Source organism: Podarcis tiliguerta (assembly GCF_965153285.1).
Source record: "Podarcis tiliguerta genome assembly, chromosome: 16".
Taxonomy (NCBI): Eukaryota; Metazoa; Chordata; class Lepidosauria; order Squamata; family Lacertidae; genus Podarcis; species Podarcis tiliguerta.
In genome coordinates this window covers 35,640,750-35,663,515 of record NC_139549.1, presented here as the reverse complement: position 1 = coordinate 35,663,515, position 22,766 = coordinate 35,640,750, and the positions used below count along the sequence as shown (strand labels likewise).

At 46.2% G+C, this 22,766-nt stretch overlaps 1 protein-coding gene and 1 long non-coding RNA gene across 3 annotated transcripts in view; one reads left to right on the top strand and one right to left on the bottom strand.

The window, feature by feature from the left end:
- The window catches only part of LOC310666934, a 396,489-nt gene that overhangs the window by 30,170 nt on the left and 343,553 nt on the right, over nucleotides 1-22,766 (bottom strand). The window lies entirely within an intron of this gene.
- Nucleotides 1-22,766, top strand: part of ADGRD1 (adhesion G protein-coupled receptor D1) — a 293,282-nt gene that overhangs the window by 11,895 nt on the left and 258,621 nt on the right. The window contains exons 3-6 of one of the 2 annotated variants that reach the window (XM_083418242.1): nucleotides 10,899-10,982; nucleotides 14,877-14,972; nucleotides 16,703-16,825; nucleotides 21,083-21,259. In XM_083418242.1, the coding sequence (XP_083274368.1) occupies nucleotides 10,899-10,982; nucleotides 14,877-14,972; nucleotides 16,703-16,825; nucleotides 21,083-21,259 (480 nt within the window). The remainder of the gene's footprint in view (nucleotides 1-10,898; nucleotides 10,983-14,876; nucleotides 14,973-16,702; nucleotides 16,826-21,082; nucleotides 21,260-22,766) is intronic. The other variant, XM_083418243.1, reaches the window with a different exon arrangement.

Here is a 22,766-nt window from a genome sequence, read left to right as displayed (position 1 = left end):
AACATCATTGACATTTTGGAACTTTTGCAGACTGATAGGAACACAAGGGCGGTGTTAATCTTTATTGATGCGGAGAAAGCATTTGACAACATATCTTGGATGTTTATGAAGAAGAACTTGGAAGGGATGGGAGTGGGACGGGGGTTTGAGAATGGATTACAAGCAATTTATTCAGAACAAAAGGCTAAATTAATAGTGAACAATGTGGTGACGGAGGAATTTAGAATTGAGAAAGGGACACGACAAGGGTGCCCCCTATCCCCTCTGTTATTTATTTCAGTCCTGGAGGTGCTATTGAACATGATCAGAGAGGACCGGTTGGTACAAGGGATAGAGGTCGGAGTGAAACAATATAAACTGAAAGCATTTGCAGACGACCTAGTTTTGACACTGCAGGAGCCAGAACCCAGTACAAAAAGAGTTCTTGAACTTATATCTGAATTTGGTCGGGTGGCGGGATTTAAGTTAAATAAACAAAAAACTAAGGTGTTGACCAAGAATTTGACAATTACAGAAACAGAGGGGTTTCAGAGAGAAACAGAATTGAATGTGGTAAAAAAAGTGAAATACCTAGGGATCTATTTGTCCTCCAAAAATTTGAATTTATTTAAGGATAATTATGAGAAATGTTGGTTGGAAGTTAAAAAGGATTTAGAAATTTGGTCAAGATTGAAACTTTCCTTGTTGGGAAGAATCGCAGCTATAAAAATGAATGTGTTGCCGAAAATGTTATTTTTGTTTCAAACCTTGCAGATCGTGGACAGAGTGGATTGTTTTGGAAAATGGCAGAAGGACATATCTAGATTTATCTGGCAGGGCAAAAAGCCCCGAATAAAGTTTAAAATACTAACAGATTCAAAAGAAAGAGGGGGGTTTGCCCTGCCGGACTTGAGGTTGTACTATGAGGCTGCAGCCTTCTGCTGGCTGAAAGATTGGTTTTTGTTGGAAAACACTGATGTCCTAGATCTGGAAGGATTTAATAATGCTTTTGGTTGGCACGCATACCTATGGTACGACAAGGTTAAAGTACATAAATTGTTTAAAAGCCACATTGTCAGAAAAGCAATTTTTGCAGTCTGGATGAAATATAAAGACCTACTAGAGAGTAAAACTCCGAGGTGGTTATCACCAGTGGAGGCCAAGGCCCGAAAAAGACCCAATATGGAGGCCTACTGGCCGAAATATTGGGAACTAATTGAAAAAATTGGAGACAATTGGAAGCTGCAGAGCCAGGAGAAATTAAAAAACAAGGTGCGAGATTGGTTACATTATGCTCAAATTCAAGAGGTTTTCAAAATGGATAAAAAAGTTGGATTCCAGGTGGAAAAGTCGAAACTAGAGACAGAATTGTTAGAACCAAAGACAAAGCTGTTATCTAGAATGTATAACTTGCTGCTTATGTGGAATACACAGGATGAGATAGTTAAATCTGCTATGATTAAATGGGCACAGGATGTTGGACACAACATTATGTTTGAAGACTGGGAAAGGTTATGGAACACCGGAATGAAATTCACGGCAAGTACTGCCTTGAAGGAAAACATCATGAAAATGATATACCGGTGGTACATGACCCCAGTCAAGTTAGCTAAGATACATCACCTGTCTGACAACAAATGTTGGAAGTGCAAAGAAGCAGAGGGGACATTCTTTCACCTCTGGTGGACTTGCCCAAGGGTTAAGGCCTTTTGGGAAATGATTTATAATGAGTTGAAAAAGGTATTTAGGTATACCTTTCCCAAGAAACCAGAGGCCTTCCTGTTGGGCATGGTGGACCAGAGAGTGTTAAAGAAGGACAGAATTTTGTTTATGTATGCTAGTACAGCAGCAAGAATACTCATCGCTAAGAACTGGAAGACACAAGATCTACCCACGCTGGAGGAATGGCAGACGCAGTTGATGGATTACATGGAGATAGCTGAATTGACCGGCAGAATCCGAGATGTGGATGTAGAAACAATTGAGGCGGACTGGAAAAAATTTAAAGATTATTTGCAAAAGTATTATAAGCTGTATGAATCTTAAGATTATGCATGATTTGGAAATGATATGCTTTAGCAACTATGATTAAGTGAACAGTAAATTAAGTGAGAAAAGAGAAAAGGAGATAATATGAATTGAACATGTTACGTTTATTTTTAAAGGTATAAAAATGGTGACATAATATATTGAATTTGGATACATAACATGTGAAAGTTACAATAAGGTATGATATAAGGTAACAAATTGCTGACATTGTTAATACAAAGAATGCAGAATCGGAAGGGGTGGGGAAGTCCAAGTTAGGACTCTTTTTTTGGTTTGATTTATATTGTTTTGCTATACAAAAAAAAAAAAAAAAAAAAAAAAAAAATGGTTTCTTGTAAATTTGTAGGTATGTTTGCAATGCACAAAATTTGGAAAGAAACGCAATAAAAAATATTATAAAAAAAAAAAAAAATAAAAATGCACATTCCATAAGGCCTTTCCTGAATGGGCTACTTCTCTCCTGATTGCTGCAAGCTCCTTCTCGGTGAAAGGAGATCTAATTTTAAAAAAAGAACAGTAAAGATGGTTTAATATTGCTGCGGTTCCTGTCACTAGGCAGCTCAATTCTATTGATTTTCTTTCTGTTTTTTTTTTTTAAAAAGGTTGTGTTGTTGGGTATGTATTGGCTAGTACCCATGCCACCATCAACACATTTCATTATTAGCGTGATCCCAGGACATGGCTAGGGATCACCGTAAGAAAATGCCTCCTAATTTGTACGTGACAAATTTGAAGGGAATTAATGGTAATGTTGGGGGGGGGGACATTAGACATTATTTGTGGGATTTGAGGGGGCTTATTGATTTGCTGCAGCAGTGACAGCATTCCTTTCCTTCTCTCTTTTCAAAATGACTGTCAGTGGAACTTAGACTCATAGAATTGCAAAGTTGGAAGGGACACCAACCCTCTGAAATGCAGGAATCAGTGCTAAAGAATCCTTGACAGATGGCCACTCAACCTCTCTTTAAAATCCTCCAAAAAGAAAAGTCCATCACCTTCTGAGGTGGTTTCTTTCACTGTCAAACAGCTCTTACCACTGGGAAGTTTCCCCTAATGTTTAGTTGGAATCTCCTTTCTAGTAATTTGAATCCACTGGTTTGGGCCTTACCCTCCGGGGCAGCAAAAAATAAGCTTGCTTCATCCTCCATGTGACAGCCTTTAGATATATGAAGATGGCCTTCACATCTCCTCTTCTCCAGGCTAAACATACCCAGCTCCCTCAAACATTCCTTGTAAGGCTTGGTTTCCTCTCTCAGGGGAAGCCCCCCTCCCCCCGCAAATGCTTCCTCAAAATGACATCGTGAGATCATTGTAAAAGGGACATTATGGGAATTGCTATTATGCAACAAGTGCAGGTTGTATTAGCAAACAGGGATGCGGGTGGCGCTGTGGTCTAAACCACTGAGCCTCTTGGGCTTGCCGATCAGAAGTTCGGCGGTTCAAATCCCCTCAACGGGGTGAGCTCCTGTTGCTCTTTCCCAACTCCTGCCAACCTAGCAGTTGGTGAGGGGTTGGTGAAAGCACACCAGTGCAAGTAGATAAATAGGTACTGCTGCAGTGGGAAGGTAAATGGTGTTTCCATGCACTCTGGTTTCCGTCACGGTGTTCCGTTGTGCCAGAAGCAGTTTAGTCCTGCAGAAAGAAGGGTTGGGGGCATTGGGGAGACAAAGAGAGACAGGGACCCCACCCTCCATCTTTCACTACCCCATAGGTTCTGTTGTTTATGAGGCACAGGGCTCGAAACGCCTGTGAAAAATGGCTTCCGTTTTATTTTAAGTGGTGATCTGAATTTTTACAAGGTTTCTGGAATGTTTGGACAATGTGTTCGTTGCGGATCATGGGCGGCAAGTCATGAAACTTCACAACTTGATTACTATTCCCCCCCCATGTCCCTCCACCCTCTCATGCCCTTTTCTTTCCCTCGCTCTCCTCCAGGGACCTGGAAAAGTGCCAGGGCATGCAAACAAAATATATAATTGGAATAGATGTACCTCTATCCTTTCATAAGAAAGATTCTGTTTCCAGATTATATATGGATATTAGTGAGCAACAGTCTGTTTCTTTAGCGCTGGGTCTGCTCATCCGTCCTTATTCTTCACAGGCAGTGTTTCACGCCGAATATTTTATTTGTATTGCTTTGACTTAAAGAAAGAAAGAAAGAAAAAACAGACACAGGATTTCAAATAGACTTGTTGATTTAACAATTGTGTGGCTTGAATGCTTACGCTGCAGAACAAAGTATTAAATCAAATTCTACCGTTCATTTGTGCCAGCTAACTCTCATAAAATGCATTCTGCAGGGTTGCACTCCTTCCACACAATGTGGATGGGCCGCAGCTTAGGATGGATGAGCTTGCCCGTTTCAGTTTCTCATTTGTCTGATCTTACGTTCCGTTTCCCATATTTCCACATCAAGTATGAGATGTTTATCGCTGTTATTGCTGCTTATTGAATTTCTAACCCACTCTTCGTCTCCATGGCGGCGAAAACTCCCAGTGTTAAAACAATAAAATTAAAAGAAGCTAAAAACGTTTCAGAACATTAAGAACACCCCAGAACATTTAAAAACAGTTTGAAAACAACTGATAATGTCAAGGTCAGCATCAAATGCTTGGGTCAGCAATAGGCCTGGGTGGGGTATCGATACTTCACTAAGGACTGGTATGAGGGCCAGAGCGCAATCGCAGTTTCACCCGGCAGTATATCATGGGTGAAACCGCCAACACTCCTGAGTCCTTCTGCCACCAGCGTCCAAAGTGCTGAAGCAGAAACCAGCTGCAGCCAGGGGCTGGTGGCAGAAGGGGCTCAGGAGCAGTAGCGGTTTCACCTGCAATTTGCGTGGCGAGTTCCCACCCCCACCAGTGGAAATAAAGACACGTGACACAATTATTTCAGGTTAACGGGCTAAATATGGCCACAACTTATTGGTTACAGATGATGAGCGGCATTGGCTTAGGCATTGGTCCTAACCAACTATCCAGCTTCAGCCCATCTGCTTGAAGTCCAGAAAGGGTTAACCACCATTGGGTGAGTCCTGCTGATGCACATCAACTAGGAACTCCCCCGGGGTCACCGATAGGGTGCGTGCCTTAGGCCCTCACCTCCCCAGGCTTCGGACAGGGCCACGGCCCCCCGGGATCCTTTATCGGACTACCCTTCAATATGTGGGGCAGGTGATGGCGCTTCCTCCCCTCTTCCATCCATAGAACAATGCCAATGCCTAACCACCAATGCCAAGGAAGTTGTGATGATTTGCTATGAGGTAGGCGAAAAACCAAGTGGCTGGTGCTAATTTCCAAGTGGAAAAAATTCCTACCAGGCCCCTCAACGGCGACCAACCAAAGTCCATAGCAAGGTCAAAGACGAAACCTTAAAGGGCAGGATGGTGGGAAACTGGAGCAGCTGGAGGGAGATCCCACACACCCCGAGACAGCCGATTGGCTGTCCAGTGGATGACGCGGCTGGGGATTCCCGCCACCGCACGCATGGTGGGGGTGTGCAGCCCACAACCCCACCTTCTCTTAAGACAGAAGTGGCTATACCACCAGGTGATACCGCCATGACACTCTGGCCCTCATACTGCAGAAGGAAGAACAAGTTACATCAGCCAGGGCCAATGTAGTTTGTTCCTCCCTCGGTTGCCTGCGTGGGCCGGGGTCTCCTCAGTGAAGAAGTGCAGAAGGAGCTAGCTGCCTTGTCCCTGGCGCTATGGGCACCAGGGTGAAACTGCCCTAGCTCCAAACTGTGATGGTTTCACTCCAGCACCTTGTGGGGCCGGGGTTGAGGCAGCCAGCTCCTCCCTTTCAACATTGCCCAGTTCTAGTCAGCAAGAATGTTTTAAAGTTTTTTGGTTTGTGGAAGTGTGAATTAGGCAAAATTTTCATGCAAGCCAAATGGAAATTCTCTCCCTCCCTCCCCCACCCCCCGCCACACCTGGTGGTAGAGCAAATGGTTATCATAAAGTTAAGAACTTACCTGTAATTCGTTCTGGAGGTCCGTTCTTAACCTGAAACTGTTCTTAACCTGAGGTACCACTTTAGCTAATGGGGCCTTCTGCTGCCACCGCACCACAGGAACACAATTTCTGTTTTCATCCTGAACCAAAGTTCTTAACCCGAGGTACTATTTCTGGGTTAGCTGAGTCTGTAACCTGAAGCGTCTGTAACCTGAAGCGTCTGTAACTCGAGGTACCACTGTATTGCTTGTTGTTGCATCACATCCAACTATCCCAGCTTCAGTTCTTAGCATCTCTGGGCAGGGCAGCGAAAGTCTCTTTCTTAGGACTGCCCTGTGAGCAACAGTCAGGTGACTGAGGAGCCAGGAACCAGGGCCAATGGGACAAGCCAGTAGTCAGGACCAGAGAAAAAGCCAGGAGGCAGAAGCAAAGATCAGTTTAGGGGAATAATAATAATAATAATAATTTATTATTTATACCCTGCCCATCTGGCTGGGCCTCCTCAGCCACTCTGGGCGGCTTCCAAAAAAATATTAAAATACTGTAATACATCAAACATTAAAAGCTTCCCTAAACAGGGCTGCCTTCAGTTGTCTTCTAAAAGCCTGGCAGTTGTTGTTCTCTTTGACATCTGGTGGGAGGGCATTCCACAGGGCGGGTGCCACTACCGAGAAGGCCCTCTGCCTTGTTCCCTGTAACTTGGCTTCTTGCAGTGAGGGAACCGCCAGAAGGCCCTCGGTGCTGGATCTCAGTGACCGGGCAGAACGATGGGGGTGGAGACGCTCCTTCAGGTATACTGGACCGAGGCTGTTTAGGGCATTAAAGGTCAGCACCAACACTTTGAATTGTGCTCGGAAATGTACTGGGAGCCAATGTAGGTCTTTCAAGACCGGTGTTATATGGCCTTGGCCATGGCTCAGTGGCAGAGCATCTGCCTTGGAGGAAGAAGGTCCCAGGTTCAATTGCTGGGAAAGACTGCTGCTCTGAATCCCTGGAGAGCCACACTATAAGCCCTGGTGGCTGGCAGTGGCATAGCATGGGTTGCCCGGGCCCAGGCAAATATTGTGCCCCCAGTGGCAAAGATGAGTATGTGCTCGCAGATAGGTATGCTTTAAGTTTGTACCACAGAGGAATCGAATTCAACAGTTGCACCAGCAGAAACATGCCATGCAACAGAGTCTATTGAGAAACAAAGTTACCAGCGCTTGTGCAACAATAGTGGTCTACTGGAGTAAAACATTTCACCAACGGAATAGATATCCCACTAAGTGACTTTAACTTGGCCCTACAGTTGATACAACCCATTGTTCCAAGCACACCCAGTTTCCCTAACAGCAAGCCTTTAACTAGTAAGTGGTACTTTAGCCCCAGAAGTACTGGACCTCTGGCAGTGATCAAACTTGCTATTTTAGTTCCAACTTTGCCAGTCACACTGCCGGGGCTAAATAAACTCCTAGGACATTCCCCCCTGCAGTAGATAACCTCCGTTTGTTTCTTCAGAATGAAAGAGGAGGAAATGATGTGTGTGCCCAGTCCCCAGGGAGATTCCAGCTGAATAGATCTTCCTTTACCAATTTCAATCCGCACTATTTATTAAAGTGGGTCTCATTTCTACAAAAGCACTTTGAACTGGTATTGTGGTCCCTTAACACTTGCAGGAAGATACTGTAGAATCAGAATCCACCCCCCTCCCCCCACCCCTCAAGCTCACAAAGTGCTTCTGGCTACAGGTGAATGTGTGATAGCCTTCGAGGAGGGGAAGTTGTCTGAGCAGAACTGACCCAAGGTTTCAGGCTGCCTGAAGCGGGTCCCAAGTAAGCCCCCTCCCTGCTTGCTAGGGCCAACACTTTAAAATGTCTTCTTGTGCTATATAGACACCAATCCCTGCCTTCATCTATGCCTCCTCCCCATGCTGGGCCACCTGAACCATCATTTCATCCTCCTGCATGGAAGGACCAACCAAGACCTACTAGCCATGATGGGCTTATGTCTGTTGTCAGAGGCAACATGGCTCTGAATGCCAGTGCTGTTGTACTCATTTCCCACTTGTGGGTGTGATGGCCTGAGACTCGGGCTCGGGCTCGGAACCAGAGGGGTCTCAGTCCGCACCAGATCCTTTGCCTCAGGTGGCATCTGGACCAAGTCTAGGGCCTTATTCTGAAGAGCCCCAGTCTGCACAGAATCATAGAATCATAGAGTTGGAAGAGACCACAAGGGCCATCGAGTCCAACCCCCTGCCAAGCAGGAAACACCATCAGAACACTCCTAACATATGGTTGTCAAGCCTCTGCTTAAAGACCTCCAAAGAAGGAGACTCCACCACACTCCTTGGCAGCAAATTCCACTGTCGAACAGCTCTTACTGTCAGGAAGTTCTTCCTAATGCTTAGGTGGAATCTTCTTTCTTGTAGTTTGGATCCATTGCTCCATGTCCGCTTCTCTGGAGCAGCAGAAAACAACCTTTCTCCCTCCTCTATGTGACATCCTTTTATATATTTGAACATGGCTATCATATCACCCCTTAACCTCCTCTTCTCCAGGCTAAACATGCCCAGCTCCCTTAGCCGTTCCTCATAAGGCATCGTTTCCAGGCCTTTGACCATTTTGGTTGCCCTCCTCTGGACATGTTCCAGTTTGTCAGTGTCCTTCTTGAACTGTGGTGCCCAGAACTGGACACAGTACTCCAGGTGAGGTCTGACCAGAGCAGAATACAGTGGCACTATTACTTCCCTTGATCTAGATGCTATACTCCTATTGATGCAGCCCAGAATTGCATTGGCTTTTTTAGCTGCCGCGTCACACTGTTGGCTCATGTCAAGTTTGTGGTCAACCAAGACTCCTAGATCCTTTTCACATGTACTGCTCTCAAGCCAGGTGTGACAGGTTCCCCTGAAACAAGCACCAGCTGGGCTGAGTCAGGGGCCTGAGCCTGCCCTGGCTCCAGATGCGGGGATTACCTCGTTGCCTTCAGCTGGGCAATCACTTACAGCTGCTCCACTCAGGGAAGGCTGAGGTGGCCCCTGGGTCTAGTAATCCACCGACATCTTCCAAGCTGCAGAGACTAAGGTCTGAGAGGAGGAGAGGCCTGAGTACTCGCAGGAGGAGTGCTCGCCTTCGGGCGAGACAGGGAGGTGAGTCACCGGGGGATCAGGACCGGCCATTACCCCGACAAAGATAAAAGGATGTCAGACCCTGCCCCAGGTTGCAGGAGCAACATTGCTGTTTACTAGAACCTGCCTGAGACCCTGTGCCAGACCTAGCCTGGTTTCCTGCCTTGTGTCCTGCCTGGGCCCTGTTGGACTGACTCCTTGTGGAATCCTTGCATTCGGGACCGGAACCTGGACTGCATTGCTTGGGTTAACCCCTGGGCCCAGCACAGTGGGCTTCCCAGGGGCATTTGGTTGGGCACTGCAGCCACAGCATGCTGGACTAGATGGGCCCCTGGCCTGATTCAGACTCTTCTTACATTGGTATTCTGCAGCTATGTTGTCACTGGGAAGCAAAAGCCCTTGGAGGGCTGGTTCTTTATTAGCTTGTGCACTTTGATTTCAGTGCATATGACCATCTGCAGCTGAATAAAGCACTTAAGGAAACTCAACATTACTGATTAGCTGCGGGGCTTATTTATTTGTTGGTAGGAAGCAGAAAGCAGAAAACAAAAACCCACAGATGTTCTCTCTCTGCGTGTGCACGTGCGCGCAGAATGGTGGAATTGTTAAATGTTTGCTTTTCCAGATGTTTCTTTGCAGATTGAGGCCATTCTTCCACATCTACCCCTCCCCATGGGATTGCATGCAGTGCTAGTCTTACTCAGAGTAGACTCATTGAATGAAGCAAACATAAATACATACATTGTGTGGCAGCACCTACCCTTGGAAACTCCTTCCCATTTATACTTCACCTTTTCCCCAAGTGTCTCAAGGTGGCTAACACAGGTCTACCCCTTGCCATTTAAACTCCACAACAACCCTGTGAGGTTGGGTAGGCTGAAAAGCAATGACTGGCCCAAGGTCACCACTTCATGGCTGGGTGGGGATTTCAACCCCGATCTCCCAGGTCCTACTGCAATATTCTAACCACTACGCTGCACTGTCTGCCTCATTTCAGACGATCTTTTCACGACCCATTGAAGACTTTCCTCTTTCAACACCTTCTGAGTAGAGATTTGGGGTTTGTTCAGTAATCTGAGCTGGTGCCTGCAATGGATTTGAATTGACTGTATATGCGTTATTGATGTTGCTTTTTTTTTTAAATTGTTCTCATCTCTATAATTAGCTTTTAATTGGTTTTTATCTATTCAAACGCTCTGCATATGTTTTTTAGTACACTGTAAATCACTTTGAGGTGCCTCATGGGAAGTGAATCACAAATTAAATAAATGAAGTGAAATGGAAAATAATAATAAGGGAACCAATATGTGTTTGCTTCATTTGCTGGAGAGGAGTTGATCCTATTCCCATTATGCTCAAGAGAAGGGTTGTAGCTCAGTGGCAGAACATCTGCTTTGAATGCAGACAGTCCCAGGTTCAAATCTTGGTGTCTCCAGATAGGGTTTGTTTATTTATCTCCCACCTTTCTTCCAAGGAGCTCAAGGGGGCACAGGTGGCTCTCCCTCTCCCCACTTTGCCCCACAACAACCCTGTGGGGTAGGTTAGGCTGAGAGACAGGGGTTGGCCAATGGTCACTCAGTGAGCTTCAAGGCTGGAGTGGCGGATTTGAACCTTGGTTTCCCAGGTTTCAGTCTGACATTCTAACCACTCTACCACACTACCTTAAATCCTGGGAAGCTGCTGATGGTCAGTGTAGACAATACTTGAACTAGATGAACTCAATGGTCAGACTTTGTATAAGACGCTCCCTGCGTCCCTGTGGAAGACATCTTCAAAGCAGTCCTTGACATTGTGTTTTCTTGACAGGTTTTGATGTCCTGGCCCAAGCATCGCACTATTGGCCTCTGGGGGCTGTGGAAGGAATCCATGAGTTGCGAGACGCAAATGGAGGTAGATCGAAGAACGGCGATTCCCCAATCCCTTTAGAGTGATTTAAATCTTTTTGAAATTCAGAGTGTAAGAAAGCAAGGTTGAGAAACACTGGCTTTGTGGGCTACCCACTTGTGTTTGTCAATTGGCCCAGCAAATGTTTTGGACCCAAATGACCTTTTCTGTTGGCATTTCAAACCACAGACTCCATTGATCTTTGGTGGGGAAAGAGGTGGGCTGGTGACCCACACAGAACTGTTTTCAAAGACAATATTGGTGGGTGGGCAACCTCATGAGCGAAACTGAAACATTGATGATGGGTTTGCAGGGGCAATGATCACCAGCTGTGTTGTGTGTGCTTAAAAATTAGTGCAATACCAAGTGGTGCCTCAGTCACCACTTGGTATTAATAAAGCTATGCATTATTAACACAGTTTGAGGGTATTGGGTGTGTGAGTCTCTGTGGGGTCTCTGTGGGGTCTCTGTGGGGTAATGCATGTTTGCCCCACGTCTGAAAGTGGTCTTCCTCCATTCCCCAATCCCAAGAAGGCTTTTGTTCATGCTGTCCTTTAGATCCTGCACTGAAACTCATTTGTGTTTGTGGACTGTGGTTGGATTTTTGTGTGTGTTATGTAAATATAGGCACAAAGCATGCCTTCTGCCTTCTGCCTTCTGATGATGCTCCCTGTGATTCATGTTTGGATTAGGAACGTAAGCACCCCAGGCTGGTTCACAAATGCATGGTAATTGCACTTGACTTGGTACCCCATCACGAGATTTATCCAGCATTTAGGCTGGTCCACAGAAGCAGAAATAGCAATGAGGGAGGCTTGGACAGAACCACTTTTGACTTCAGGGAGCACGTGTGGGTTGAACGCTCATAAAAAGATGCATGTCAGGGAGAAGTGTGTCCTGGTCTAAACCTCCTCTCAGGACATGCTAATTTTCTGTGTGGAGTCGTTCACCCAATACATATAATGTGTAGTGTTCAGTTGTCTCTCACCACCACCACCACATGAAGTGGTACAGTTCAGAAGTCCTTTGACCACTTCACCTCCTATTAAGACTGAACCTTGAAGGTAGCAGGCGAATATATGAATAGGGACCCCCACCCTATCCAATGAAATGTGTTGATTCTGTGTCAACTTCCCATGACCTAAAACCTTTCTTTATAGCAACTGATACTCTGTGATGGCTCATTCAGACATGCACCAAGTTACTCCTTGATTAAATGAACAATGAGCATGCAGCGTTTGAAATTTGCTTGGTGCCAGGCACATTTTGCACCTGGTTATTGGCCACTTTTGGCGGGATGCGGGTGGCGCTGTGGGTTAAACGACTGAGCCTAGGACTAGCGGATCAGGAGGATGGCGGTTCGAATCCCCGCGACGGGGTGAGCTCCCGTTGCTCGGTCCCTGCTCCTGGCAACCTAGCAGTTTGAAAGCACGTCAAAGTGCAAGTAGATAAATAGGTACCGCTCCGGCGGGAAGGTAAGCGGCGTTTCCGTGCGCTGCTCTGGTTCGCCAGAAGAGGCTTAGTCATGCTGGCCACATGACCCGGAAGCTGTACGCTGGCTCCCTCGGCCAATAAAGCGAGATGAGCGCCGCAACCCCAGAGTCGGTCACGACTGGACCTAATGGTCAGGGATCCCTTTACCTTTATTGGCCACTTTGTGAAGATGCCCAGGTGTCAAGGTGGCACTTGACACCTCTGCCATCTGGAGGTACATGCCTGAGGATCTTGACCATTTCCACACACTAGCAACACATTATTTGGAATTCTATCTGTGGTATTTTAGCTGCACAATCGTAATGAATTTCAGGAACCAAAAAGTCATATTGAAAAACCCAACTTTCAAGCTCTCTGCCCCCCCCCAATGGCAGCTAGGCATTCTGTTTTGGCAACTCTAACCCCAGTTTAAGGAGCCATTTGACGCCTAGCTTACATATCTGAGTTTCTAATACTGTGAAGCATGCATATGTGAACCAGGACTAAGGTTGCAAAACCTACACACGCCTCACACAGGAGCAAGTGCCACTGAACTCAATAGGCCTTATTTCTGAGTAGACAGGAATAAGATGGGGCTGTATGTATTGTTTTGGTTGTGTAAAGTCATAACAGCAGGGAGCCTGCTTGGACATGGATGCGGAACCTGTGGCTGGCTGGATGTTGCTGGGCTACAGCTCTCGCCATCCCTGACCTTTGGGGCTGATGGGAACTGTAGTCCAATAGCACCCAGAAGCCGCCTGGCTCTCCAGGCCTGTCCTAGAAGGTCTCCTTTGATGGATGCTGCAGCAGCAAAATTGCTGCTTTGATACCACTCTCTGATTACATGCATCTCTTCCTTCGGTAGCCAAAGAGTCTTTCATGTTTTATTTACTTGTACCCACCCAACTCAGCCTTCGCATCCGCCATAAGTCCCACGCAGTTGTTGTTTTTTTCACTCCATGTTTCCCGCTCACCAATCCTCAGAGCGTCATAAGCTTGCATTTCATGTTAATCCATTTCATTTGTTGAAATCTTTGTGTGGCTGTAAATCCAGGTCTGTATCTCTCAATTGCTTGTTTCTGCAGATACCAGCGTCACCAGACTGGCTTTTTTTAGATGCCTGCATAGATAGATAGATTAGATGGGTAGAAGTGATACATATATATATATATGCACATTTTGGAGGTGACTTTGATGCAAGGTATCTTTGTGTTGTAAGGGGGGGGGGGAATAGTAGAGCAGCAAGTAAATTTTTTACTGTAACACTTAAATGGCTATTTGCTAGGAAATCAGTGGAATCTGGGTCCATTGGTGCCAGTGGGGCACTGCCCCACCAACCTCACTGTGCCCTTGTCCTCCTGTCTTTCTACTTTCAACCAGACCACAGGGTACCACTGGTGGCTGTTAGCCTCCTCTGCCTTGCTCTTGGTGTTGCCTTTGTGGAACTCAACAGAGGATGGGAGTGAAAGCAGACTTAACTGGCTCTGGGTGTCGTTGGATCTGACTCCACCTGCTGTGGTCCTCCAGTCTCACCAGTCTTGATGAGAATCAGCCTCCACTGATCTATATCCCGAGTCAAGCGCCGGTACCATTCTCTCTCTTGGCTGCAAGAGCCATTGCTTATTTAGCCCAAATGGCACCACCCATCCACACAAATGAGGTGTTGGTTGCCTTTTGGGGGGAACACCAAAGTTTTTAGAACTTGTTCAGTGTTGTCTGCACTGATTGGCAGACAATTGGGGTTTCAGGCAATTCTAGAGGTCTATCTAGAGATCATAGAATCCTAGAATTGTAGAGTTGGAAAGGATCCCAATTCTCCTCTAGTCCAACCCCCTGCAATGCAGGCATCTCAACATGTGGTCTCCCATCCAATTTGAAACCATACTGGATCCTGCTTAGCTTTGAAAACATGCCAGCCGTTTTATTGCTGCACCACTATGTGGCAGGGGTTGGACCTGGAAGATGCTTTGTCATTTAGGTCAGATCCCAACCATACCCTGTTTTCTAGCCAAGAAGGTCAGGGAAAGCAGGCGTAGCGCTCCTTGACATACTGTTGCATGGCTGGTGCGAGGTTTGCCTTCGCAAAGCGGAGCGTTACCTCCACAAAGGGCGAGGCAGCAGGGCAGGTGGTGCAGGGCAAATGCATGAATGGAACCAATCCAGTGTGCCTGCCAGTCCATTAGCACCGCGACACCCTCCGTGCCGCCTCCCCTTCTCTCTCCTGGTAAGCAGTTCTGCCCCACCAAGCCATCTGCTGCTGAATGTGCTCGCTGTCCCCAATCTGGGTACAATCCCCCAGGAGGAGCTTTCACTACTTTACTGTTCATTCCCCACATTGAGAGATACAGACTGGCTGATTCATATTCATCTTGCATTTATTCATTGTGTTGCTTTTCTCTTTTTTTTGTCTTTTGTCGTTTCACCCAGCTTTAAGATTCCACAACTTCACTGTGCTTCCTTCCCATAATTCTACTTTTGTATATACCAATGATTCTGCCTACTCTAACTTCTCTGCAACTGTAGGTGAGGATTCAGTACGATTCTTCTGCATTTGTCACTCTCGGGCCATTCTGAATAATGCTGTAAGCTAGATGTGGTTTTAAAGCAGGCACTGTTTTTCTTTAAAAATTATTTTAAATCTGTATGGTTTTAAATGGAAATTCTCCCTCTCAAAACAGAGTATAAAGGAGTCTCTTTGTGGGTATGCAGGTTCAGTAAATGATACTCCAGTAAGTCCAGGGGAGACCAAACAGGGTGATGATTAGGTCTAACTATGGTTTGTGGCCTTAACTCTGGTTACAATATCAAAAAATACTGTGAAACCATGGTTTGCTCAGCTGCATTCTGCTGCCCCAGAAACCATTTACTGAAGGCATAGGCAAACTCGGCCCTCCACATGTTTTGGGACTACAATTCCCATCATCCCTGACCACTGGTCCTGTTAGCTAGGGATCATGGGAGTTGTAGGCCAAAAACATCTGGAGGGCTGAGTTTGCCTATGCCTGATCTACTGTATGCCTCAGCTTGTAGTAAATGATACTTCAGTAGGTCCAGGGGAGACAAAACAGGAGGATGATTAGGTCTAACCAAGGGTTGTGGCCTTAACTCTGGTTACAATATCAAAAATACTGTGAAACCATGGTTTGCTAAGCTGCATTCTGCTGCCCCAGAAACCATCTACTGTATACCTCAACTTGGATCTACTGTATACCATCTACTTGTCACCTCAAAAAGAAGAGAAAGCAGAGAGACATGGAAATTGCATCAACCATGGTTAGCTTGGCGCACATGTAGCACTTAACCATGGTAAATTAAAACCTTCTTCAAGCCATGGTTTTACATTGCACTTTACGGATAATCCTTAACTATGGCTCATGAATTGCAATGTAATGTTTAAGGGCCCTTATTGGCTCTGCCAGTTGCAGGGGGCAGAAGCAGAGAGACAGCAGAGCCCACAGCCATCCCTTGTGAGTTCCCCAGAAATGAGCTTGGGGGTAGCTGAGTGCAATGGTTAGAAGTACTGGATTGGCTCAATGGGAGAGCTCTCCTTCCCCAATACCCTTCCATATAGGTAAGCTCCTGGTGTGGGGAAGGTAGAGCCATAACTCCACCCCAACCAGCAGGCTGCTATTAGAACTCAGGAGACGGGAGCTTCCACCATCTCAGAACAAAGTGAGAGACTGACTACCCACTTTCTTAAGACCCCATCTGCACCATGCCTTTAAAAAGTACCACACCACTTGAAACAGTCATGGCTTCCTCCAAAAAATCCTGGAAACCGTCTTTTGTTTTGAGAGTTGTTAGGAGACCCTATTATTCCCCTTACTGGTTCTACAGTTCCCAGAGTAGTTTAATAACCAGAGCTTCTTTGCAGGGAACTCTGGTTATTTTAACTCTGGGAGGGGAACAGAGGGTCTCTTTCAGCGCTCTTAACAAACTATGTTTCCCGTGATTCTCTGGGGAATGACATGAGTGTTTAAAGTCATAGGCCCCATGTGTACTATACATTTAAAGCAGTGCACTAAATCTGGAGTACTTGGGGGAGGGTCTGAGTAGCATTGGGAGGATGCAAAGGAGTGAGATGGATTGCAGTGGTCATTGGGTCTGAGGCCCCATAGAGAAGGGGATGAGGGGAGAGGAATAGGAAGAAAGCTATTTAAAATTGCCTGAGTTGTATCCCTAGGCTGTTTGAACTGACAAGGCTATTAAAAAGAAATAAATGTATCATTTAAACAATTTCCCTCCTTTGGTAGATATTGTAGAAGGAATAGTGAACAAAGGCATCTGCGTCCCAGATGTTAAGGGAATGACCTTCCTCCTTTTTGGAAGCCATCAGAACTCTTGCATTGTTAACCCGGAATTCTGTGAACCTGAAGGTTAGTACAAAGCCACAGTCATCATTGTCTCCATTATATTCCTTTATTGCACCACACTTTCCCCAGAGAAAGGGTGGAGGATCCTGAGAGGGCTGCTGAAGGGAGACACACATCACCAACTCTTTTCAGGTTTAACGATGTGTATTTTCTGCAACCTCCCATTTTAATTTAAAAAAGAAAGAAAGAAAGAAAATCCAGATTATTTGCCTAGAAAATGCAAATACATTTTTCAGAATTACTGGTGCAGTTTTCTTGCTGTAATTTAAGTATGGGCTTCTAAAAAGAAAGAAAGAAAGAAAGAAGATCGCTGCTGCCAGAAATTCCCCAAGCAAATTCCACAAAGAGTTTGTCTTGAAGGACTGTGTTTTAGAGACATCTTCCCTGTATTTTAATATCCTTCTCTTGACTCATATCTCAGAGCGCTATCACAGCTGAGCATCACCCCCTTAGGACTGCATTAGACCTCTCAAGTTATAAGTATTGCTGGTTAGGAACAATATTTGCCTTGAATCTCTCTAAGGATCTATGGTAAGTTTATTCTGGTCAGCAATCAGTCCAGGAGAACAATCTCCCAAAAATTCACTTCAAGAATGTCGTTAATACTTTAAAGAAAAAAGAAAGAAAAGAATCAATTGGTGTCCCATGATTTCTTCTGGAGTCTAGCACACAGGTGTTTGTCTCCGTTTTAACCTCTTGAGGTGGATTAAGCTATGATGGAGTCAGACAACCTTTTCCCCCTGCCAAGGACTCCATTCCCTTGCAAGTAACTGGTTGGCAGCATGCTGGCGGTGGGCGGAGTCACAGCCTCTCTGTTGGTGTGCTTTACACACACACACACACACAGAGAGAGAAACAAACACACACTCCCTACTAGTTGTTCTGAAATGACCTAAGTCCTGTTCATGTGTTCTGCTCACGTGTAAACCCCACATGCAAGTGGGGGGTGAGAGTGCTGAGGTCCACCTCTTTCGCCACCATCCTTGATGCCCAACATCTCATGGAATGTGACTGGGTGATCTGGGGCTCCTCCGCCACTCACGGTGGCTTCCCACATGATCTAGAACCCCAATCATGTAGGGTTCCAGAAGGGGAGGAACCAAAGAGCTGTTGGTTCCAACTAGGGCAAAGGTGGCAGCAGACCAATGGATTCAGCCTGTGCAACCCATTTTCCTGAAAGGATGCCTTTTCATCTAATCTCGACAGGCCAGAGGGATTTGTTTGCTGTTGCTGGCACATTTTGTTGTGTGTATAACAAATATTCTCCTACACACAAGCACACCATTTGGGAAATAAAAACCTCTTGGTCTGCAATGTTCATTCTCTAATAACGAGGATAATATAAGGCACTGGGTAAATGTTTATCATGCCATCACTGGCTTTCCCAGGGCTCACAAGCAAGATCATTAAGGCATTCAAACACTGCATTGTGTGGCGAGTAACAATAGTGTGAAAAAGGAGATGGGGAAACTCACACACCCTTATAAATGTCAGGGAGAAAGCATGGTGGAAGAACATTTCAGAAGTGGTAGGAAGTTCAAGCCTACAGCTGAACTGTGAGTCATACCTGCAACTTTGGTATGTTTGTGGCAAGCAGGGCAACCCTGAACTGGGCTGGGGTCTTGATGCAACACCCCAAATGTCCCTTAAAGGATCCCCTATGCTGTTTACTCCTGACATGCTTCCATTCAATGCCTCCTGCTCCACCAGAGTTAAACTGATGACCTCACCTGGCTCATCACCATCAAGGTAGCTACAACCCATCATAGCTGGCTTGCCTGAATATCATGCAGCCTGACATCGCTGCCAACCCAGTCGGGGGGGGGGGGCAAATAATAAATCCTCCTCCCCCTCCTCCTCCTCCTCCTCCTCCTCCTCCTCCTTCTTCTTCTTCTTGCCAACCTCAGACAGGTGGGCAGCACACAGCCTGAACAACTCTGTCTATTTTAAAAGAAGATGCTTGGGTGTCTATCAAGCATGCTTAAGACCGTAGCCTTTTTCTTTTTTAAATTCCAGTGTGGAATGCAACTGCAATTTGTATGCTCCAGGAATCTAGCAATGTGTGAGGGTGAACTCCTTGTCTGGGGTGCGCAAAAGCTCCCCCTTCTCTAGGGATTGGGGGCGGGGATTTTATTCATCTTGCATTTGAAGGCATATCTAGCTAATCTGAGCATTCTGAAACATGTATGCAAACAGTTGTTGTTCAAAATGTGCATACTGCATTTACCTGAATTTTGCAATGCAGTTCTTGAATCAAACGGTGTTTACAAAAATGGAAATTTTAGGGGGAAGTGTGCATAAAAAGGAATATATTAGTGGGAGAAAACGTACAAAAATGCATTGTATCAGAGAAATTGAATGTGTACAGTAATAAAGACTGCACGCAAAAATGTGTTTATTAGGAGAAAGTCACACTAAAATGATGAAGAATTTTTAGGAGGATTTTAAAAAAGAAAAGAAAAGAAAATTGCTGCAGAAATGCAGAGGAATGAATTTAAACATTGGAGAAATGAGAAACTGAAAGAACTGAAATTAATAGATTCACCAATTCCTACAAAATGGACGGATTCACCCGTCCCTGCTTGTCCCCCTCCCACTGACAGTGACTGACATTTAGATGGTTTGGCAAAAGGGAAGAGATGTTTTCACAAAACTCAACTCTTCAGACTGTTGTCCTATCAATGTAGGGTGTAAACAAGGGAGAGCTTAGTCAGTCAGACTTGGAGCTGAAATTCCTGGAGAACGGGGAGGACCACAACTGTAGCTCAGCTTGGCAACCTTCCATTCTGAGCCTGACGGCATGCTTCCCTCCACCAACAGAAATACCAAACTCAGCAGGCCTAAAATAATAATCAACAATGCTAGCAAAACCACACATTTCCCCCTTGCGGAAAGGACTGGAGCAGAAAGCAGGGAATATCAGCGACCGGGCGTTTGCCTGGTGGATGCAGTCCTGGCCCCTTGGTTTAGGAAAGGTTGCAGAGGCAACACTTGAGAGATTGCCTTGTCCCTCATGCACCCAGTGGATTGCTGTGGTCTGTGGCAAAGTTTCTCCTGCAAATTCCAAAGAGCGCAGAAGCCACAGCAACTCAGAACAGGGCTTTTAATGTGGCTGTCCCTAGCTCAGTCGGTAAGGCCTGAGACCCTTAATCTCAGGGTAGTGGGTTTGAGCCCCACATTGGGCAAAAGATTCCTGCGTTGGAAGGGGTTGGACTAGATTAACCTTATGGTCCCCTTACAGTTATACATTTCTGTGGAATAGAGTCTTTGTCCACTATTCGCTCTTTCTGGAAACAAATGAAGGCATTTGTGTTCTGAGAAGCTTCCCCAGCTTTTAGTGGGCCTTTGCCATGAGTTTCATTTTTTCTAGTTTAGTTTTAAATGTATCTGCTGTTCTGCACGTGCTTTATTTATTTATTTGTTGCTTTTCAAAATGATACATTGCCCTGAGACTATTCTATATAAGGTGATTAATAAATCGATGATGACCCCAGAACTCATCTTGATCCAATCAATGTAGTGTCTCCCAAATGCCAATGGGCTATAGATCTCATCATCCCTGACCTCTGGCCATGCTGACTGGGGCTCATTTTCATGAGGACCTTCCTCTTCTTCTTCTTCTTCTTCTTCTTCTTCTTCTTCTTCTTCTTCTTCTTCTTCCTCTTCTTGCAAACTGGTTTGGCAATGTGAAAATCTGAATTTAAGATTGGGAAAATGAGAAACTGGGAGAAACCGAAACTGCCTCTCCCTCTCCAACATCTGCTGTCTGCGGTGGCTGCCCCACTCTACCCAATGTCAGCTGCGTCCCATTGCTGACAGAGGGGGAGAGTGTGAAGAGACAGGAGGAGGTAATTAGGCAGGATTGCAGAATGAGGGAGGAGCAACCTAGTTGCAGTAGATGTTAGAATTTCTGCTCCGTGATTGCAGTCATGGGATTTTTGTCTTATCTCATGACGGTATGTGTTTTGACTCCACAGAGTAGGAAGTGATGGAGAAAGGATGTCTGTGTTACTGTGTTCCGTGAAGTGGGACTATTGTCCTTTGTTATTTATCTCTCTGCTGTCTGATGCTAGAGAGAGAGGGAGCCATGTTGCAGTGCTCCCTGTGTGTTTATATGTAAATAAAGTAGATTAGCCAAAGTGGAAGCACAACTGAGGTGTGCCCTGCTCAAGCTGGGCTGCACCCACCTCTGTTCTGATGAACTTCAGTTCCACGTCTATCTTCTCACAGACAATTCATGTTCTTTTTGCCATTCTTTAGGTGTAACCTTCTCTTTTTTCTGGAAGACTCAGGAGCAGCAGACTAAGCCCCCTCCTGCATATGGGGATCAGGTACTTTCCAGTGGATTTAAAGTCTACTTCAGTGAAAGCAAAGGGTCTATAGAGCTCTTTAACCATCAGATTTCAAAGAAGTGGGAAGCCGATTTCATTCCGCCAGGTAAATTTGGATTTTTCAGGTCTGTATGGATTCATTGAAATTTAGTGATGAACCATAGTAAATGTATTTTTGCATTAAAAGGTCACATTCAAAGGGTGTTAAAAGGTGAACTCTTCTGCCTTTAACAACTGCCTAGCAGGGAAGAGAGTACTGAAAGTATAGATCCTTTCCTCCCTATTGCATTGTGATGGAAAAAAGCTTCATCTCTTGAACTTCACCCTTCCATTATGCAGCTATTATTTGGGATGTCTGCGCTTAAGTTTGCCAGAATTATGCATTGAGAAAAGCTGGGTTCTGTATCCTGCCAAAATTGCATAAAGGATGCAAAGTTGAATAATTGTGCTTATCTGCACAATTCTAGTTCCACTATTCATGATGTAGAGTATTGAAACCCCACCCTCCTGAGCACTAGAAATCTTACTCAGCTTCTGAGAATTCACGAGGCAATGCCATACAGGCTAGAAACTTAGGGTTGCATCCAATGTTAGTTTGACTCAGAGCAGACCCATTGGAATCGACTAATTCCTCCTGGTGAATTAGTCCATTAATTAGTCCATTAATTCCTCCTGGTGAAGATCTAGGAAAGACAAAATAGACTGCTTCTTCACATAATGAATTGCATCATTCAATTACTCATTGATACCTTTTGTGATAGCTTCTAGTGTGAATGGCTTTAAAGGGGGTGGGGATAGACAAACACGGTGCTATATTGAGAAAATATATTCCCCTCCCCCCATTACATGCACAGCAGTTACCGTATTTTTCGCCCCATAGGACGCTCCGCCCCATAGGACGCACCTAGTTTTTTGGGGGGGAAATAAAGGAAAAAATTTTTATTTCCCCCCCAGGCACGGGGGCTGGCTCGGGGGAAGCCTGAGCTTCCCAAGACCCCAGCCCCCAGAACAGGCTGCCGCCCCAAGTCTTGCGGGCCCGGCGGGACCTCCTGCAGGGCGTGCGAGGCTTAAGGACATCTGCCTGAAGCAGGGGGCGGGCTCCGCAGCTCACCCCCTGCTTCAGGCTGCAGGCTGCTGCCCCAAGCCTTGCGCGCCTGGCGGGACCTTCTGCCGGGCGTGCGAGGCTTGCGGATATCTGCCTGAAGCAGGGGGCGGGCTCCGCAGCTCACCCCCTGCTTCAGGCTGCAGGCTGCCGCCCCAAGCCTCGCGCGCTTGGCGGGACCTTCTGCCGGGCGCGCGAGGCTTAAGGACATCTGCCTGAAGCAGGGAGCGGGCTCCGCAGCTCACCCCCTGCTTCAGGCTGCAGGCTGCCGCCCCAAGCCTCGGGCGCCTGGCGGGACCTTCTGCCGGGCGTCCGAGGCTTGTGGACATCTGCCTGAAGCAGGGGGCGGGCTCCGCAGCTCACCCCCTGCTTCAGGCTGCAGGCTGCCGCCCCAAGCCTTGCGCGCCTGGCGGGACCTTCTGCCGGGCGCGCGAGGCTTGCGGACATCTGCCTGAAGCAGGGGGCGGGCTCCGCAGCTCACCCCCTGCTTCAGGCTGCAGGCTGCCGCCCC